At 51.3% G+C, this 17,562-nt stretch overlaps 3 protein-coding genes across 3 annotated transcripts; 1 reads left to right on the forward strand and 2 right to left on the reverse strand.

Annotated features, from left to right (window-relative positions):
* Positions 1 to 1,110: 1,110 nt before the first annotated feature.
* LOC146428273 (uncharacterized) lies at positions 1,111 to 8,724 on the reverse strand. Its single transcript, XM_085079902.1, has 9 exons — positions 8,480 to 8,724; positions 6,976 to 7,500; positions 6,002 to 6,072; positions 5,553 to 5,661; positions 5,288 to 5,418; positions 4,804 to 4,911; positions 3,767 to 3,885; positions 2,828 to 2,984; positions 1,111 to 2,400 (listed from the first exon to the last, which is right to left on the reverse strand). Exons 1-9 carry the CDS (start codon positions 8,722 to 8,724, stop codon positions 2,252 to 2,254), a joined length of 1,614 nt encoding a protein of 537 aa, XP_084936028.1. The 3' UTR covers positions 1,111 to 2,251.
* Positions 8,725 to 8,824: 100 nt separating this feature from the next.
* CCDC27 (coiled-coil domain containing 27) lies at positions 8,825 to 11,461 on the forward strand. The gene is made up of 6 exons (XM_085079907.1): positions 8,825 to 8,959; positions 9,722 to 9,852; positions 9,993 to 10,070; positions 10,340 to 10,552; positions 11,007 to 11,111; positions 11,229 to 11,461. The coding sequence occupies exons 1-6, from the start codon at positions 8,857 to 8,859 to the stop codon at positions 11,364 to 11,366; spliced, it is 768 nt and encodes a 255-aa protein (XP_084936033.1). The 5' UTR covers positions 8,825 to 8,856; the 3' UTR covers positions 11,367 to 11,461.
* Positions 11,462 to 11,659: 198 nt separating this feature from the next.
* LRRC47 (leucine rich repeat containing 47) lies at positions 11,660 to 16,498 on the reverse strand. Its single transcript, XM_085079903.1, has 7 exons — positions 15,845 to 16,498; positions 15,321 to 15,767; positions 14,513 to 14,629; positions 14,090 to 14,205; positions 13,664 to 13,766; positions 13,180 to 13,269; positions 11,660 to 13,001 (listed from the first exon to the last, which is right to left on the reverse strand). Exons 1-7 carry the CDS (start codon positions 16,481 to 16,483, stop codon positions 12,789 to 12,791), a joined length of 1,725 nt encoding a protein of 574 aa, XP_084936029.1. The 5' UTR covers positions 16,484 to 16,498; the 3' UTR covers positions 11,660 to 12,788.
* Positions 16,499 to 17,562: the final 1,064 nt, after the last annotated feature.

The following is a 17,562-nucleotide window of genomic DNA, read 5'->3' on the forward strand; positions in this document are numbered from 1 at the left end:
ACACCGCAGTGTCAAGTAAATTAATTTCATGTTATAGCATTGTAAACATGCAGAGAATCCTGTCTCCAGCTTTATCTATTCAAAACTCAATTTTTTTCCTCCTCTGAATCTCTTGCATGCAATTGTGGAAGAGGGGAAAGCCAGTGATTGTCCTGGGAAGTCAAGAGATCTGGATAATCCCTCTCTGTTCCCTTGAGGAGTTTTGCTGACAGGTCAGACCTGACAAGCTGGAATGCCATGGTGTAAATTCCATTCTTTTGGAGTACAGCCTGGACTGGGTGGCCAGTTCTGCTCTGTTCCTGGTCACTTTTCCGGCTGTAATTCCTCTGTTGATTCAGGCTGGGAAAAAACCCTCCACTGAAAGCAAGGACACCAACAGGTGTGTACCCTCCCTGAATGCTAATTCCCTACACATCTGGGCAGGCAGTGTCCCACAACAGGTCTTGGAAAGGCACAGGAAATCACAGGAGCTGTTGCCGTGGGAGGGAGGGCAGGCAGGGAGCTGCTCCATCTGCCCCTCAGCCCTGGATCACTCGAGATTTTGGGCATCTTGAGGGAATCTGCACAGAAACGATGCTGCCTAGTGCATTCCTACTGCTGCACCCCCTGCCTCTGGAGGCCTCCAAAGGCATCCCACCCTTCACACCACAGTGATTGGGAACCAGATTCTTTTGGGATTGGGAACTCCCCTGGCGTGGCTGACAGTGAACCTGTGTCCCCAGGCAACAGTTCAGTAAAGCACTTTAATGCTTTAAAGCTTTTGCAACAACCACTCACATTTCCAGCGTTCCTGGGGCTGTTCCCAGCAGTATTAATGGATCACTCCGTAGTAGGAATTGTATTTTTTCTACTGTTATCTTTGGAAAATGTGTTATTTTTATAGCTGTGGTTTCTCTTTTCTTTTGTTCGGGGATTTTTTTTTTAAACACAATAAAAGCACATGTGGGAATTGCTGCATCTGGCAATTAAAATTGGACAGAAAGTGCCCTCCTAACCCAGAGCAAACTTTCACCTGTAGGGCCTCAAAGGGCCTGAAGCTGCTGAAACCAAAAAGAACCCCAGCAGCGAGTACTAAACTGCTACAGCAAGTACAGAGAGGCAAAAGGCGACTTCTGGATATGAAAACCTTTTTTTTCCTCAATAAATGGCTAAAAACAGTGAATGAAATGGAGAACAAACCTTAGAACACAGCTTTTCTGAGCTTGAAAAATTACACTGTTAAAAACGATTTCCCAAAGTGAACTGTTTTAAGTTACACATGTCACCACTATTTCTAGTTTTAGGAATATTTATTCCATAGATTGGAACTGGAAATTGACTGAACTAAATGTTCTTGCAGGAAGTTTATAAACTAACACCTTGAAATGTAAGAAGGCAAGAATGTTGTTGTAATTCAATAAAAATACAATGAAAAAGCTTTCAAAAGATCTTGAGAACAGGCATGTGACAGCCAGACAGGAACAGAGCAACACACCTGCAGAGAGCTCCACACATGACAAAGATCCAAAGATCCTGGCAGAGACACTGACAAGCCCATGGCTCTGCATTCTGCTGGGGTCTGTGTCCCAAGCAGGATAATGGAATCCCAAACTGGTTTCTTTGAAGGAATCTTAAAGCTCATCCTGTTCCACCCCCCTGCCATGGGCAGGGACACCTTGCACTATCCCAGGTTGCTCCAAGCCCTGTCCAACCTGGCCCTGAACAGTTCCAGGGATCCAGGGGCAACCACAGTTTCTCTGAGAAATCCATTCTAGCCCTCACCACCCTCAAAGGGAGGAATTTCTTCCATATATGCAATCTAAATATACTCCCAGACCAGATGCTCCGGTATTTTTTTGAGCATTATGTCACCTCACTTGTGGCACTGCTGGGAAGACACCTGCTTGTGACTTCTCCAGGCAGGCAGTGACCATTCCCTCTCCAAGGGGGAACTTCTCCCCCATCCCAGCTGTTGGTGGTCCTACACCACCCTGCCTGGCCTGAGGAGCATCACTCTTTTCCTGCGAAAACAGAGCTCCATGGCCAGCAGCACTCTCCAGGAGCAAAAGCCACCTGGATGGAACCACATGGGATTTCTTGCAGGTTCTGGCTGATGTGGTAGGAATCCTGCACCTCCCCAGCACCGAGTGCTCCTGGTTCTGAAGTGCCTCTATCTGCTGGGTATTCCCAGTAGGGATGTCAAAACCTCCATCCAACCTTATGCTGAGGCCACTAGGTGGGAAGTCCCCGCCATGTCCCACCTGAGTGGTTGTCACACGACCTCACCCTTGACTCCAGCTGGATCTGTGGCACTGCTGTGCAGGTCAACAGCAGATCCATTCCTCCAGGACTGCTCAGCTGCTGCAGCAACCTGGATTGTCTGGAGGAACTGGTCCTTGGTGATCACAGGGCTCTCCTGGCCTGTGGGACACAAAAAAAGCACTGGATGGAACCCATGGTACCCTGTGAGCACAGATCCCAGCACTGGGGCTGCAGGATTTAAAACATTCCAGCCCCTTCCTCCTGTTCTGTCAATGCAGCCACAAAACTGAAAACACTGTTGAACAAAAGTATCTTGGACCAGACAATCTTTAAAGTCTCTTCCTACCCAACCTACTCCATGATTCTGTGATTTTTATTCCTTCTGGGTCCGAGGGTCTCCCGGCTGTCACAAACAGCTGCTTCCATCACAAAGGACAGTGAGGTCCAAGGCAATTTCCCCTCCAAACTCCCACTTCTTCCCAGCACAGAGTTTCAGATCAACACTCCACCCCTCACCTATCACCAAGATCTGACAGTGCATCCCCCAATAAAGCCAATCCAAAGCAACACCAGCAACTAATTTCACCTTTCAGGGTTCTCAGGAAGTGCTGGAAGAGCTCCCTGTGTGCATCTCTGTAGCGCTCAGCCTGGGTTTGGGGACAGATGGACATGGAAGTCCCATGCTCTGTGATGCCCAGAGGGTTCTGGTTGTCCAGCCGTAATGTCCCTTGAGACCCATGAACCTGAGGGAAGGAGCAAAACAGGGAAGAAATGACATTTTGAAGTTATCACACTTTTGATCTCACACACCTGGTGAGGTTAGAGAAGCCCTGGTTTGAATAGACAAGACAAAAGTAGGTTCTGAAGTGAGGAGTCACACCTGCCCCACCCCTTCTACGGCTCAGACATGGCAGAAACACCAGGGTCATGCTGTAGTACAGCAGCTTCTGCCTGTCTGCCACCTCACCTGAGCAAAGCCCCTTTTCTAAGTGTTTAACAGAAATTCCTCCCCAAGTTCAGCCCCCACAGCTGTAATGATTAATGATTGCAGGAATTTACACTTTTCTTCCCCTTTAATATGCTGAACTTCTGCTACACACCTGAAACCACCCAGGAAAGGACAAAGGAAATGTGTAAAATTTCAGGAGAGCTCAGGAGAGCTGACACCACTTCCTGCTCTGGTATGACTCAAGCAGCTCATCACACCACAGAATGTATGGAAGAGAGGGAAAATCTGGCTAAGAAAAGACAAAGTGGATTGTAGATTGAACAAGGACAAGAATCCACTGCAGCTGAGATGACTGCCCCACAACTAGACATGGCACTCAGAACTCTGGTCTGAGTGACAAGGTTGGGATTGGTCACAGGTTGGACTCGATAATCCTGGAGGTCCTTTCCAACCTCAATAACTCTGTGATTCTGTCACAGAGGGGTTTTGGGAAATATGTGAAGACACACACAGAGGGGAAAACTTGTGCTGGGCTCTGGAATCAACAACAGATTTAACTGAGCAGCAGGACCTCACCTCCAGCCGCTGGTCACACCTCCTGGTGCAGTGCTGGCTGATGTCAAGAGTGACAATGGCTCCGCTGGGGAACTTCATGCTGATGGTGACTATGTCCACATCTCTCAGGGAGCCCATGTCTGGGGACAAAACAGGCCTGGCTCACCCCAGGAACAGCAAGGCAGCACATTGTCCAGCTACAAACTGCTCTTCTTCCCACAAGGCACACTGGTGACAGCATTCCGGCTGTTTCAACAGCATTCCTGAGGGAGAACAGGCAGCTCCTGCAGGAACACACAGCCCCGGGCTCAACTCCACCTTCCCAGCCTGCAGCTCTCCCAAATGAGGGCACCCACCTCTGCTTCCAAACATTTGTCTTTGCAGCTCATTCCAACCAGGATCAGGCAACTTCCAGCACGTTGCTGGAGTGAGGCAGAGAGTACAGAACCTTCCTGGAGGGCTCTTATTTGCTGCATTTCAATGCTGTGCCATGGAGAAGAGCACAGCATCCTTCCCCCCTCACCTCAGCCAGCCAAGCTTGGCAGCTGCTGCAATTACCTTAATTAAAACTCTGCATTTCCATTTCAAAAGTGGCAGTTTCCACCTTTTATGGTTCATTTAAATGAGTGTGGTAACCCAGAGCACGCCTGTCAGCCTGACATGACCCAGAGTAAACTCAGAGTAAACTCACAGCTTTGCACTGGGATCCACAAGGAAGGGCCAGAGAAAGCAGAGAACGAACAACTCATTGACATTCTCGTGAGCTCAAAGCTTTGCCCAGTATTTTCTGCACTCTGGTTCCAAACCTGGTGTCCTTCAGAATAATGCTCAATCATAACTCCACAGTAATCACATCAGCAGGAGATGCACCAAATTCAGAGATCTCATCAAATACCCCTGAGGAACCTGTATTCTGTTTCACCAGCCTGTTTTTTCAACTGCTCCATGATGGAACAATTGTCATGCCTACCATGCCATTGTTCACTCTTTCTTCCCAATTTCAGGGAACCTCTGAAGTCCAGAGCTACCCAATAAACCATCAAAAGACTCATTTTTACCTGCACAGAAGGCATGGCCCAGGGAAAATACTGTATCTGGCACACTCTCTCCCAACAACAAACTGATAGTATCTATGTCATGCACAGCAGCATTGTAAAAAATTCCACCTGGAAGAACCAAAACTGGGTGTTAAGGTCTCCATAAACCTACAGCCAATGTCCATTTCTGAACTGCACAGAGATGGTATGAAAAGCCCACACAGTGAAGAAACTAATACTAAAGGGACAAAAAAACCACATAGAAATGAAGTTTGGTAAAGAAAACACTCCTCAAAAAACCCTCGTGGATCAAACACAGGGGAATTCCCACAGAATACAGTAAGAAGCATTTCCAGGCTGGGCTGGATGGGGCTTGGATTAACCTGGTCTGGTGAAAGGTGTCTCTGCCCATGGCAGAGGGTGGAACAGATGAGCTTTAAGGTCATTTCCCACCCAAGTGACTCCAATTCAAGCCCAGATTCTTCAGCAGGAAGCTGCTGGGTACCTGAGGCTTTCAGTAGGCTCAGTGAGGATGCTGGATAGAGGCTGCTGATGGTGGATATCCGGTGGATCCTGCCCAGTGCCTGGCTGTCCCGCACCTTCTTGTACAAGAACTGCAGGGCTGGGTCAAAGCGCCTTCCAAGGGAAACAAAGAATGAGGTGAAAACAAGCTGATTTGAGGGCAAAGTCAGAAAAGCCTGAGGAAGCAGTGCTGCTTCCAGACATGTGATTTTATCAAAAATAAATCAGAGGAAAATCGCTGGTCTTACTTGTAGAACCCACACACGAGTGGCCTCCCACACCTGTCAGCCTCATCGAAACAGGCTTCTGCTGTCTGCCTGTCCAAGCTGGGCAGCCCCTCGCAGAACACGCCTTTACCTGCGCAAAACAGGACAAACAAAAACATTTCTGGTTTTTGATGGCATTTATTCCCTTCTGGCTGCCCGCTGTGGTTTCAGCCATTCCAGACCCCAGGGGTGGTGACAGCTTTTCTGTGAGTCGAAGTCGGATTTTAGGATGAGACACTGCCCAGTCATACTGGGACCAGCACAGCACAAACTCCACTGGTGTCCAGTCATTAACATCAGTGATCTCAGTTGCTTTAATCACACAATTAAGAGTCTGCACAGCTTCAGAGCTGCTGCTGAAGCATGAACACACTCATAGGGGCACATCAGCAGGCACAGGGAAAAGCTAAATGTGCAGCTGCTCCTCTTACCTGCTCGTAAGGCATCTCTTACCATCTCAGGGGCTTTGTCAGGTGGGGAACAAATAATGGCTCCAGAGACCCTGCAGGAATCAGGAGAGATCTTCAATGAGGATGAGGTTTTTACTAGAATGAACAATGCTCAAAAGCTCCTTCTGGTTACAGTTAAAAAAGCCTTAAACCCCATTGCTCTGGAAGAGCCAGCTGGGTTATAAAAGGAACTCGGTGCCTGCTTCAAGGATGAAATACGGACACACACACAGGTTAAAATCACAAGTGCCACAAAGGAATTGCACTGCTTTTCCTGCATCTTAAAGGAGAAAGTCTTTTGAAGGTGTCCTTTTAAAAGGAGTTAAATCCTATCAGTTAAAACACACAGAGAAATCTAAACTATTCCTGTGGTGGAGCTGCTGAACAAGCGATCAATGTGATTCTTTATTTTCTGGTGTCAAATCAGTCTTTCCTAAATGCTCTGCCTTTTGCTCCTGCAATATTTTAAACACCAATTTTAGAGCTAACTATAACACCATCACTAAAGTGATGTTACAATTGTTCAGTTCAACTGTAAACCAAAACACTGCAATCCTCCCTATTTACACCAACCCCACTTATCTCAGAGAGTTCCAAGAGCCACCAAATGCAGCCAACTGCTCTGAGGCAGGAAAACTGGCAGGCAGCATGGAAGGTGTCATTTATTATTGTTCTGTGGGAATGGAGTAAAATGGGGTTTTTTATATTCTTAACAAAACTGCCTGTAACAAAATTCTTTAGAGTTCCCATCCGTTCTGGGTATGCGAGCCCAGATAAGCTTCTCAAGGACTCTGAAGGACTCCTGGGGAGGTGACAGAAGGGCCCCTCACTCCCACACGTATGGCCAGAAGCACAGTCTGGGACTGCTACAGAGCTTCCCAGAGGGTAAGGCAAGACTTGTATGGAACCCCCTGCCCTGAGCAGAGCCACACACAGAAGCTCATGGCCATCAGTACCGCGGATCGCCGAGCGCGATGGCAGCGTCCTGCTGCTGCAGCACCCTGGTGCCAGCCGGGACCTCGGGGCCAAAGGCACGTTCCACCTCCTCCAGCTGATCCTCCACCACGTACAGCAGGCAGCAGCTCATTTCCTCCACCAGGCTTTGCAACAAGGCTTTGCTCACGAACCCTGCACCAAAGAGCACGAGGCCAACGCCGCCGCCACCGTGACATGAAGGGGGTGCCGGGCTGTTGGAGGCATCAGGTGCAGCCCCGCTTTGGCCAAGAGGTGCAGTCCTGGTGTGGAAGGTGGCCAGCAGTGAGGGGTGGCCAGCAGAGATGGAGGGCGTTGGGTCATCCCTGTGTGCGGCGGTGATGGGGTGGTGGGGAACCAGCAGCTTGGGGTAGGAGGGTGGGGAGGGGACCATGCTGTAGCCAGTGCTGGATCCGGTGGGGATGATGAAGGAGGGATGGGAGAGCAGGGAGGGCACGTCGAGAGGCAGGGGCAGGCTCAGGCTCAAGCTGGAGTCAGGATCTGCAGAGCTGAGGAGACAGATCAAAAAACATCCTGAGTTGGAAGGAACCCACAACGACCACAGAACCCAGCTCCTGACCCTGCACAAGAACACCCCACAAATGCCATCCTATGTCTGAAGGCGTTGTCCAAACACATCTTGAGTAGGGTCAGGCGAGCCAGATAATGAAAGAATCATTAACATTGGGCATGACCTCCAGGATCATCAGGTCCAACCTCTGAGCAATCACCTCCTTGCCAACTAAACCACAGCACTAAGTGCTTTCCAAAGCTCCCTCAGCTGCTCCTCACAGGACTGACTCCCTAGACCCTCCCACAGCTCCACTCCCTTCTCTGGACACACTCCAGCCCCTCAATGTGTCTTTTGCAGTGAGGGACAGAACTGGACACAGCACTTGAGAGGCCTCAGCAGTGCCCAGCACAGGAGGATGGACATTGCCCCGGTCCTGCTGGGGACACTGTTTTGGGGTCGGGTGAGGCTGAGATGGGGTGGGTGAGGCAGAGAAGGGGCAGGGGTCAGTCGGGTGAGACAAAGGTGAGCCAGGCGAGGTAGGGAAAGGCCAGATGAGCCCGAGGAGTGCTCGATGGGGTGAGACTGGGATGGGGTGGGAGAGGCAGAGATGAGGCAGGAGAGGCTGAGCAGTGGTCGGTAAGGTGAGACTGAGACGGGGTGGGAGAGGCAGAAAAGGACTGGATGAGCCCTAGCAGGGGTCAGTTGTGTGAGACTGAGATGAGACAGGAGAGGCAGGGAAGGGCTGGATAAGCCCAAGCAGGGGTCAGTCGGGTGAGGCTGAGATGAGGCGGGAGAAGCAGGGAAGGGCCAGATGAGCCCGAGGAGTGCTCGACGGGGTGAGACTGAGATGAGTGAGGCACGACAGGCAGGGAAGGGCTGGATAAGCCCGAGCAGGGGTCGGTCGGGTGAGACTGAGATGAGGCAGGACAGGCAGGGAAGGGCCGGGTGAGCCCGAGCAGCGGTCGGTCCCTCACCAGAGCCCCGGGGCGCGCAGCCCGAGCTGCCGGAGCAGGCGGCGGTTGCGGCAGTGCCGGCCCGAGCTGAGGTGCTCCAGGATGCGGTCGCGGCGCACCCGCAGCGGCAGCTGGCACGGTGTGCATAACAGAGTCTCCACGGCTCCGGCCGGGCCCGGAGCGCTCGGCCCCGCCGGCTCCCGCCGCACCGACAGCTCCGAGAACTCGGCCGCGTAGTCGTGCAGCGTTTTCCTCCTCCGCCCCATGGCCCGGCCCGCTGACTCGGAAGCGGAAGGCGCCGCCCCCCTCACGCCGTTGCCCGGCAGCCGCGCCGCTCCGAGCCCCGCGGCACCGGGAGAAGCCCCGGGAGACACCCCGGCCCGGCCCGGCACCGGGCCATGGAAGCCAACGACGGCTCGCAGGAACCAGAGCTCACCGAAACCATCAGATATCTCCGGGAGCAGCTGCGGAAAGTCAAGGATGACCTCAACATGGCCACAGGTACCGCGGGAGGTGCCCAGAGCACAGCTTCACCTGCCTAGGTCTCATCCAGTGCGGCTCCTTTGGCCTCGAAAACATTACTCTGTGCTCTGTCACTCGCAGAGTGAGGCTGAAATGCCACTCGTTTTGAAAACACTTTCTTTTTCTCCTTGGAAGTGAAGAACATGAGAAAACCCAGCAGAGAAAGCCTCGAGCAGTGTCTGGCTCAAGGTGCCCACCTCACACAAAGTCAGATGGTTTAATACACATGGAATCACATAAGGGCTTAAACCTTAAAGCTCATCCAGTGCCGCTCCCTGTCATAGGCAAGGACACTTTCCACCATCACAGGGTGCTCCAAGCCCTGTCCAACCTGGCTCTGGACACTTTCAGGGATGGGGCAGCCACAGCTTCTCTGGGCACCCTGTGCCAGGGCCTCAGCACTCTCACAGGGAGGAATTTCTTCCTAATATCCAACCTAACCCTGCTCTCTATCAATGTGAAGACATTACACCTTGTCCTGTCACTCACAGCCCTTTTAAACAGTCTCCCTCTTTCTTGTCAGCTCCTTGTGGTACTGGAAGGGCACAATTAGGTGACCCTGCAACCTTTTCTTCTCCAGGCTGTACAAACCCACAAAGCACCACATTATCACATCATCACTGTGGCTGCAGCATTAATGTGACCCACAGTCTACGCCCACACATTTCCCACAGTGGCTCTGCTTATGCTCACCTGAAAAAAGCAGCCACACTTTGATAACACAGTAGTCCCACTTTACAGGTGCCATCACTTCCTTGCAAAGACAGATGGAGATCAAAGAATCCGAGCTTCGGAAAATCAGATCTGAAAAGGAAATGGTCCAGAAGAAGCTCAGAGCACAAGAAGCCCAGCTCCAAGCTGTGTCTAACAAGGTATGGTCTGAGACCGTGAAGGCCGTGGCTGGCAGGAGAGCTGGCAGATGGAAATTTGGGATGTATGCAACAGTTCCCTCTCGTAGGCAGAAGGGGCACCTCTAGCTGTGAAACTGAAGTGTAAAATATTCTCCTTCCAGTTTTGCAGCCTGACAGAAGAACAGAAGCAGGAAGAAATGGTGGTGATGATGGAGGAGAAGAACCACAGCCTTCACCAGGTGAATTCGTGCAAAGCCTCTACATAAAAGTCTGGTATTTGCTGCTTCATTGGGCTTGTTTTAGGGCTGGGGGAGTTTGGCATATAAAATCCCAACTCAATCCAAGTAGTTTTAGAGAAAACACCAAGTAGTAACCACTACCAGTAATGGTGAGGTTGTTAGTCCATAGATTCTGTCCAGGAAGAATTTCAACCAAATACTGGGAAGATGAAGCCAAACCTGCTCACTTTCTTCCTCCCCGTAACAGCTGGATTTCTGTATCTGCCCAGGTTGTCAAGGAACAGGAATCCCAGCTGGCTGAGCAAAACAAGCTGATCAGTGAGTTACAGGACACAATCAGCCAGCTGCGGGCTGAGGCTGTGACCACTCGCCTCCACCTCCTGGAGCAGAAACAGGCCCACAAGGAGATCCAGAGCCAGGTTGAGGAGCTGCAGCACAAGGAGCTGCAAGCCAGAGTGGCACTGGAGCGCATCACCAGCAAGGTAAGTGTGGCCTCTTTCACCTCAGAGCCGTGTCTCCCTCTTGGGACACACTTGGGAATCTCCAGTTGTGGAGCAGGCAGCTCTTGTGCCACTTACAAAGAAAACAGGCCTCAAATACCACAAACCCTTGAGAAACTTGAGTTCAGATCAGTTATATCACCAGATTTCTAACATCCTTCCAGACTCAAGGTAACAAGAACCACTTTTGAAGCCATTTCCTGCAGGCAGATGTACCTGGTGCCTGGGGAAGAGCCTTGGCCCATCCAGACCTACATAATTACCAAAGCACTTTCAGTGAAGCCCAAACCACCTGTAATTTCACACAAACACTTTCCACGTCATCATTCACCAGTCCTTTGCCCAAGCCTGACAGCACAGTCTGTGTAAATCCATGCAAATGCCAAGGAATTACACATAAAGACTAAACCCACCTGCTCTCCTCTTTTATCCAAAGTTTGAAAGGTATCGAAGCAAAATAATCCAGGCTACATTCAGCGTGGAGGGCAGCCAGCACCCCCCAGCCGAGCTCACAGATGACGAGGTGTTGGAGGCAATGCAGGTATGTGGCTCTTTCAAACTCTGCTTCCAGCAGCCAGGAAGGGACTGCTGAGGTAAGAGAACACTCTGCAGTGCTGCTCTCAGCCTTCCCACCTCTTTACATATCCCTGATTTTCAGAAACTCATTAACGAACGGACAGAGTTCCAGCACATGCTGAGGCACAGGGGTAGCAAGTTGTCAGTGATCAGCTGTGACAGCCGCACGGCATCACCTGCAAAGAGAAGGAGCTCTTCCAAGACAGAGAAGACACTCTGACGGCTGAGCCAGAACCCATCACCAGCCTCAGGCTCTGGGTTCTCAGCTCTGATATGGTGCCTTACAAGAAATTAAATTCATTTTACTGAAAGCAAGTTCTGTGGGAGTATCTGATTCAATTGTTTCAGCCGACTCAGAGCACAAGTCATTGTAATACTTGGTCTGTAGTAATTCTTGACTTCCCATAGAAGCCTGAAGCTTGCTTGGCTACAAGTAGCTGGGAAGTGTGAAATCCCCATTTTTGCTTTGGGAAGTTTCTAAGTGACACAACTGAACATCCACCAATGCCAAAATGAGTGACAGTGCCATGGCTGCAAGAGCTGTTTTATTTTTCCATTCCATGTGCAAGTCCCAACATGGGGATGTATTTGACACAGTATCAGTTCTGTTCCAGCTCTGAGATACCATTTTTACCACAACAGAGTCGATCTGGAGGTCACCCTGGCTCAGGGAGAGGTGCGAATTCACACCGGTGCTCACCCACACAGAGGTCACCCACAGACTGCCAAATGAGAACTGCTCCAACTGCCTGTATTTTGGAAGGTAAAAATATATATATGGGACAGAAAGCTCTAGGAGAGTCACTCTGGGCATCAGTGCCTGTATTCTGGAGGGACAGGGGGAGCTCAGCACTGCCAGTCTGAGGCAGCTCTGAATGGACCTGAACCTCCTCAGCAAGAACAATGCCTGTGCTCAATCACAGCAACTCTCCAGGCACACACAAGGTCACTACAATTCCCCCAGGGATGGAGGATGACCCTGAAATGCACTGGGGCACACAAAACCTGCAGTCAGCTCAACAAACATCTTAAAAGATGGAAGCTGTGCTCATGCCTGAGCACAGAAACCGTCACTTTAAAACTCATCCCTCCATTTCTGACAGCAATTAAATGTTTCTGACAGCAACTAAACGTTCACAGTTACTCCAGATAAAAATAAAATTCTGCAGAACGAGATGTCAGCAAAGTGCTTTGGCATTCTGACTCCAGGATGTACCCAGCAGAGGACCTCAGTTCCACACTGTCAATTACTGCATTTCTCTGCTGCCAAAATAATCATCCAGATGAAAAACCAGGAAAAAAAGTGATCTTGTGGAAAAATGTTGCTGTGCTTGTTTTAAACATCATAATGATTTTCTCTACTGCGTTCTGACATCCAACACCTTCTCTGCCTTCAGTCCACGTTTGAAGACGCTGCTTTTTCTGCCTGGGTCCAACACTGATGATCTCTGTTAAGGCTGAAAGATCCCAATTCTCCTTGCTGTAGCTCATCAGACTCTGAAGCCATTGCCTTTCCAGCAGGATGCTCCACATCTTTTCTTTAAAAACCCAAACCATCTCACTGTGCACCAGCTGCACTGTTGAATATGGGAAAAAAAACCAAAAAAAGGAAATGGAATCCTCTCCTCAGCTTGGACAGCTGCTAACGGATCACAGTCAGCAGAGAGGAAACTGTGGCCAGGTCAGTTTTTGAAGGATAAAGTACTTTTAAGTTCCCATCCGTGTCCACCACTCGCACCTGCTCCACCACCAAGGGCAGGTTCAAATTCCCAGGTCCACAAAGAGCATCTGATTCCACATCTGAGCCTGAGCCTTCCTTATTCTCCAAGGCAGATCTGTTCAGTTCTGCAATTTTCTGTTACAAGCAAAATACAGAGAACAAGATCAATTCTGTGGCAGAGAATGAATGAGAGGGAACAACAATACTACTAAAATACAAATCAGCTTCTGTGTTCTTCCCAATACATGCAAGCAGTGATACATTTGGTAGGAGCCCCCCCAAGAACAGAAGGATATTTTCCTGAACTCCCTACCAGGATAAGGATGTCCATCACATCTTTGCAGATCTGTAAACTGGTGTCACTTGTCACTTCCAGAAACAGGTCCCGGGTCTCTTTTTTAATCTGTAAGAGTTTCAGAGACAAAGTCAGGAATCACAGCACCTCACCCAGAGCCCCCTGGACATGTCCTAGTACACAGAGCTGAATGCTTTCACTCAGTTTAACCAGGGGAAAAGCTCTGCTGTTCTTTACAAGTCAAAACCCATGTTCTTGCCCTTCCACAAAACCTTTGCACAGGTAGGCTAGTGCTTTGGAACAGAATTCCACTGGTAAAACTGTAATTCCCAGGTCCCTCTCAGCCTGACAGTGGAGCCCATATGATGCAGGCTGTGACAGTTTGTATTTGGAATGCAAGCATAAGTTTCACAGAACTCTGTATGTCTTTCAGTTAAATGTCTCTCAGTAGAAAAAAAACCCACTGTTTCGTTATTAATGTATTTCCATGAATGGGAAGTACCTTTGTTTTCTCACTGTTGGTTATTGGTGGAAAGGAAATCACAGCACCTTCAGCATCCACCAGGCACGGGTAGTTATCTTTGCCATCCAGCAGCTGCAGGTACCTGCCATGAGAAACAATACAGCAAAAAGTGAGCAACTGAGAGAGCAGCTGGACACAATGGAAGGAAATAGTGACAAAAAGGAATTAGTGTGTGATCTCTGCACAAGCAGTGAACAGCACAGGGCAGAGCCACATGCTGCTTTACAGCCCATCTGCTACTATGTGAAGTTTGCCCCATCTCTGATTCACTTAGCTCACAGTATGTGCACCACACACACTTCATTCCTCTCTGCTTCCCTTCTATCTGCTGTTCTAAATGGATTTGTCACATCCCCAGCACAGTCACCTAAATGTACGTGGAGAAAACCACAACAGGGTACTGACTTGTGCAGCCCAGAGACATTCTGACGCTTCTTCTGCTTCCGCTGCTCCTCAGCTTCCAGCTGCAGCTGGCGGAGAAGGTCCTTTGCCTTGATCTCCTTCCGACCCAGGGGCGTGATCTGTACACAAGAAAACAAAACATTTGAATTCAATTTCACTCCAACACCAGAGTTATAACACTCTCCTGTAAATAAGTCAATAATTAAAACAATACTGCATGTTATCATGCCTTTTTCAGCATGGAAATACCTTCCATTTTCACATGGACTGCTGTAACACCTACTTGAGAAACAGGTTCAATTGCCAGTACTAAACCAGAAACCTGGTACAGCAGGACAGCAACGAAACCAATACAATTTTTAAACTAAACTTCCTGGAGTTTGTTTTCTAGGGTCTATGGGATAAGAAAATACTGTTAAGCCCTACCTTGAGCTCATCAGGAGGCTGAACATCGTATGTCAGAGGAGCTTTGACGAGCTGCAAGTCATGGGTGGCAATGGTGGCTGCTGTGCGCTTCTCACAGATGTCCTCATGCAGCTTGGTCTGAAACATAAAGGATGCCATCAAAATAGATCAAAAAGTCAACGTGGTTTATCCCTCCCACGTGCAGATTCTTGTTTTTAATGTTTGCAGCACGACCAGCCAGGTGAGTATGAAACAGAGCCTTTCCCTTAACCTGCATTTTCATTACAGCTCAAATGCCAAGGCAGTGAAGCCTGACACCATGCAACATGTTTCTCAACAGGGAAATCAAGCTTTAGTCAAAAAACAATCCCAAATACTCTTGTAACCTGAAAGAAGCTCCCACCTGCCATCTCAGGGACAGGTGAGCCAGGGGCAGGACACTTCAGTCAGAAAGTCGGGGGTGTAACATGATTTTAGCACAGATCAGGGAACCTTGAGGCAATCCAGATGACTTCTACACATGGGCACGGTGTTATTTTTAGCTCTCAACAGGTTCCACAGCTCTAACAAGATGCTGTTATAATCACAACACAAATGTGAACACGTCCATTGCCCTCGTGGCAATACCTGAGCACTAATGGATCCTTCCCAAAATCCAGTTCTGCTAATTTTGTACTGACACTCACCCTGTACCCTCACACCTGCTGGGAGAGGAGCTCACCCAAAGCTTCACTAACTCATCGGCTGGAAGGAGCCTAGAACAGTCTACTTCCAATTTTGCCAGCAATATTCCCATTCCAAATGAGTACCACAAGGCCACAGCAGTTACCTGCATGGACAGGAACCTCTTGAGAGCATTTCCAGGCTTTAAGTTCACTCCCTTCAGCACGCAGCATACGATGAAGGCTCGAACATCTTTGACACCTGGGCTCACTTTGACCACCAAAGGCGCTGGGTTCTCGGAGACATGCAGAACCTTCACCAGCATCTTGCTCACCTCTTCCACCTCATCCTGCTCCCCATCCCTACTGTCCTTCTTCTGCTGCTTCTCCCTCTTCTTCTTCCTGACCTCCTCTCTGGCATTCTCAGCCTTCCCCTTCCCACGGCCCCCAGCCCGCAGATACTCCAGGATAGCCTTTGTCTGGCACCCATTGACCATCTTCTCCAGCCGCTTGTCCCTCAGCTGGTTGCCCCTGAAGTTGGCCTCCTTCAGCCGGGGGCAGTCGGCCAGCGCGGCGGGCAGCTCCCGCAGCTGGTTGTTGGCCACGTCCAGGCTCTGGAGGAGACAGAGATGAGACGGTCAGGGGGGGGCGATGGGGACCCGGGGAAGGGCACGGCGGGGTCGGTTCCCACCTTGAGCGCCGGCAGCGCCGCGATGTCCGCGCCCAGCTCCGCCACCTCGTTGTCGGCCGCGTCCAGGCGGCTGAGCAGCGGGAAGGGCGCGGAGGGCCCGGCGCCGGGCAGGAGGCCTCCGGGCAGTGCCCGCAGCCTGTTCCCGGAGAGCAGCAGCTCCTGCAGCTGCGGCGCGGCGCGGGCGAGCCCCGGGCCCAGCTCCCGCAGCCGGTTGGCGCTCAGGTTGAGGCTGCGCAGCTGCGGGAACGCCGGGGCCGCGTCCCCCTCACCGTCCGCAGTCCCGCCGAGCGCGGCGGGCAGAGCCTCCAGCCCGTTCCCGGACAGGTCGAGCAGGCGGAGCGCGGGCAGCGGCCCGCCCAGCCCCGAGCCCAGCCCGGCCGGGCCCAGCGCGTTGCGGCTCAGCACCAGCGTGTGGAGCGCGGGCAGCGCGGCCGCCACGCCCGGGCCGAGCTCCCGCAGCGCCGAGCAGCCGCTCAGCTCCAGCGACTGCAGCAGCGGCAGCGCCAGCAGCGCCTCCGGCAGCCTCCCGCCGCCCGCCGCCACCCGCTCGGCCACCGCCGCGCCCGCCAGCGACAGCTCCCGCCGCCGCTCCCGCGCCGCCGCCTCCAGCTCGGGCCACGGCCCTGCCGCCGCCGCCATGGTGCCGAGCCCCGCCCGGAGCCGGAGCCGCCCCCGCCCGCCTAGGGCCGCCCCCGGTACGGCCCGCCCTCGGGGAGGGTCCGGCCGCCACCTGAACCCGCTGGGGAACTCAGCGGAGGGAAAGCGGCGGCACGGGGCCGGGCTTGCTGCTGGGCGCTGCGAGCGGTACCTTGAACGAGGGCAAAACACGGCACCCCATCGCCGCCGAGCAGCGCGTCTGCCCCAGCGGTGCCGCACAGGTACAGCTCACACATGTACAGCTCACACATGTGCAGCTCACACAGGTACAGGTACAGCTCACACAGGTAAAGCTCAAACAGGTACAGCTCACACAGGTACAGGTACAGCTCACACAGGTACAGCTCACACAGGTACAGCTCACACAGGTACAGCTCACACAGGTACAGGTACAGCTCACACAGGTAAAGCTCACATAGGTACAGCTCACACAGGTCCATATACAGCTCGTACAGGTACAGTACACACATGTACAGCACACACAGGTCCATGTACAGCTTACACATGTACAGCTCACACAACCACAGCACACACTGTTCCAGGTCACACAGGTAAGGCTCACACAGGTACAGTACAAACAGGTAGCCCCAGCTGCTGGAGGAGCCACAGCCTCAACCCACCCTGTACCAATTTCCACTAAAGCAGCTGGAAAATGCAGAGGTACCCTCCAGGCTGGCTAAAGTAATTTATTAAATACGTGCAATGAAAATAACTGACATTTAACACACGTGACTCCTCCTCTTGATAAAATCGCCCAGATTTCCGTACCTGATCTGCTCATCCAGCACTTAGGAACACACATAAATTAGAATCACCATAAATTGCTCTCTTGGGGTAGTGCAACACCAAGAGGTCATTTGGCATGAGGTCAGCTCCTGCACGCAGGGTCAGGGCTTCTCTGGAATCATCGCTGCAGTGACACAGATGAAAACACCTCAGCTGACACTCAGGCACAGTTCACATGGACAGAGAGCACAGAGACACCAGCCCTGAGCTCAGGACCACACTTTTTCTTTGGTTTCATACTCAGGTCCCATTGTTGCCAAATCCAGGTTCCAGTC

Source organism: Lichenostomus cassidix, chromosome 21 (genome assembly GCF_008360975.1).
Source record: "Lichenostomus cassidix isolate B80296 chromosome 21, HeHo_3.0, whole genome shotgun sequence".
Taxonomy (NCBI): Eukaryota; Metazoa; Chordata; class Aves; order Passeriformes; family Meliphagidae; genus Lichenostomus; species Lichenostomus cassidix.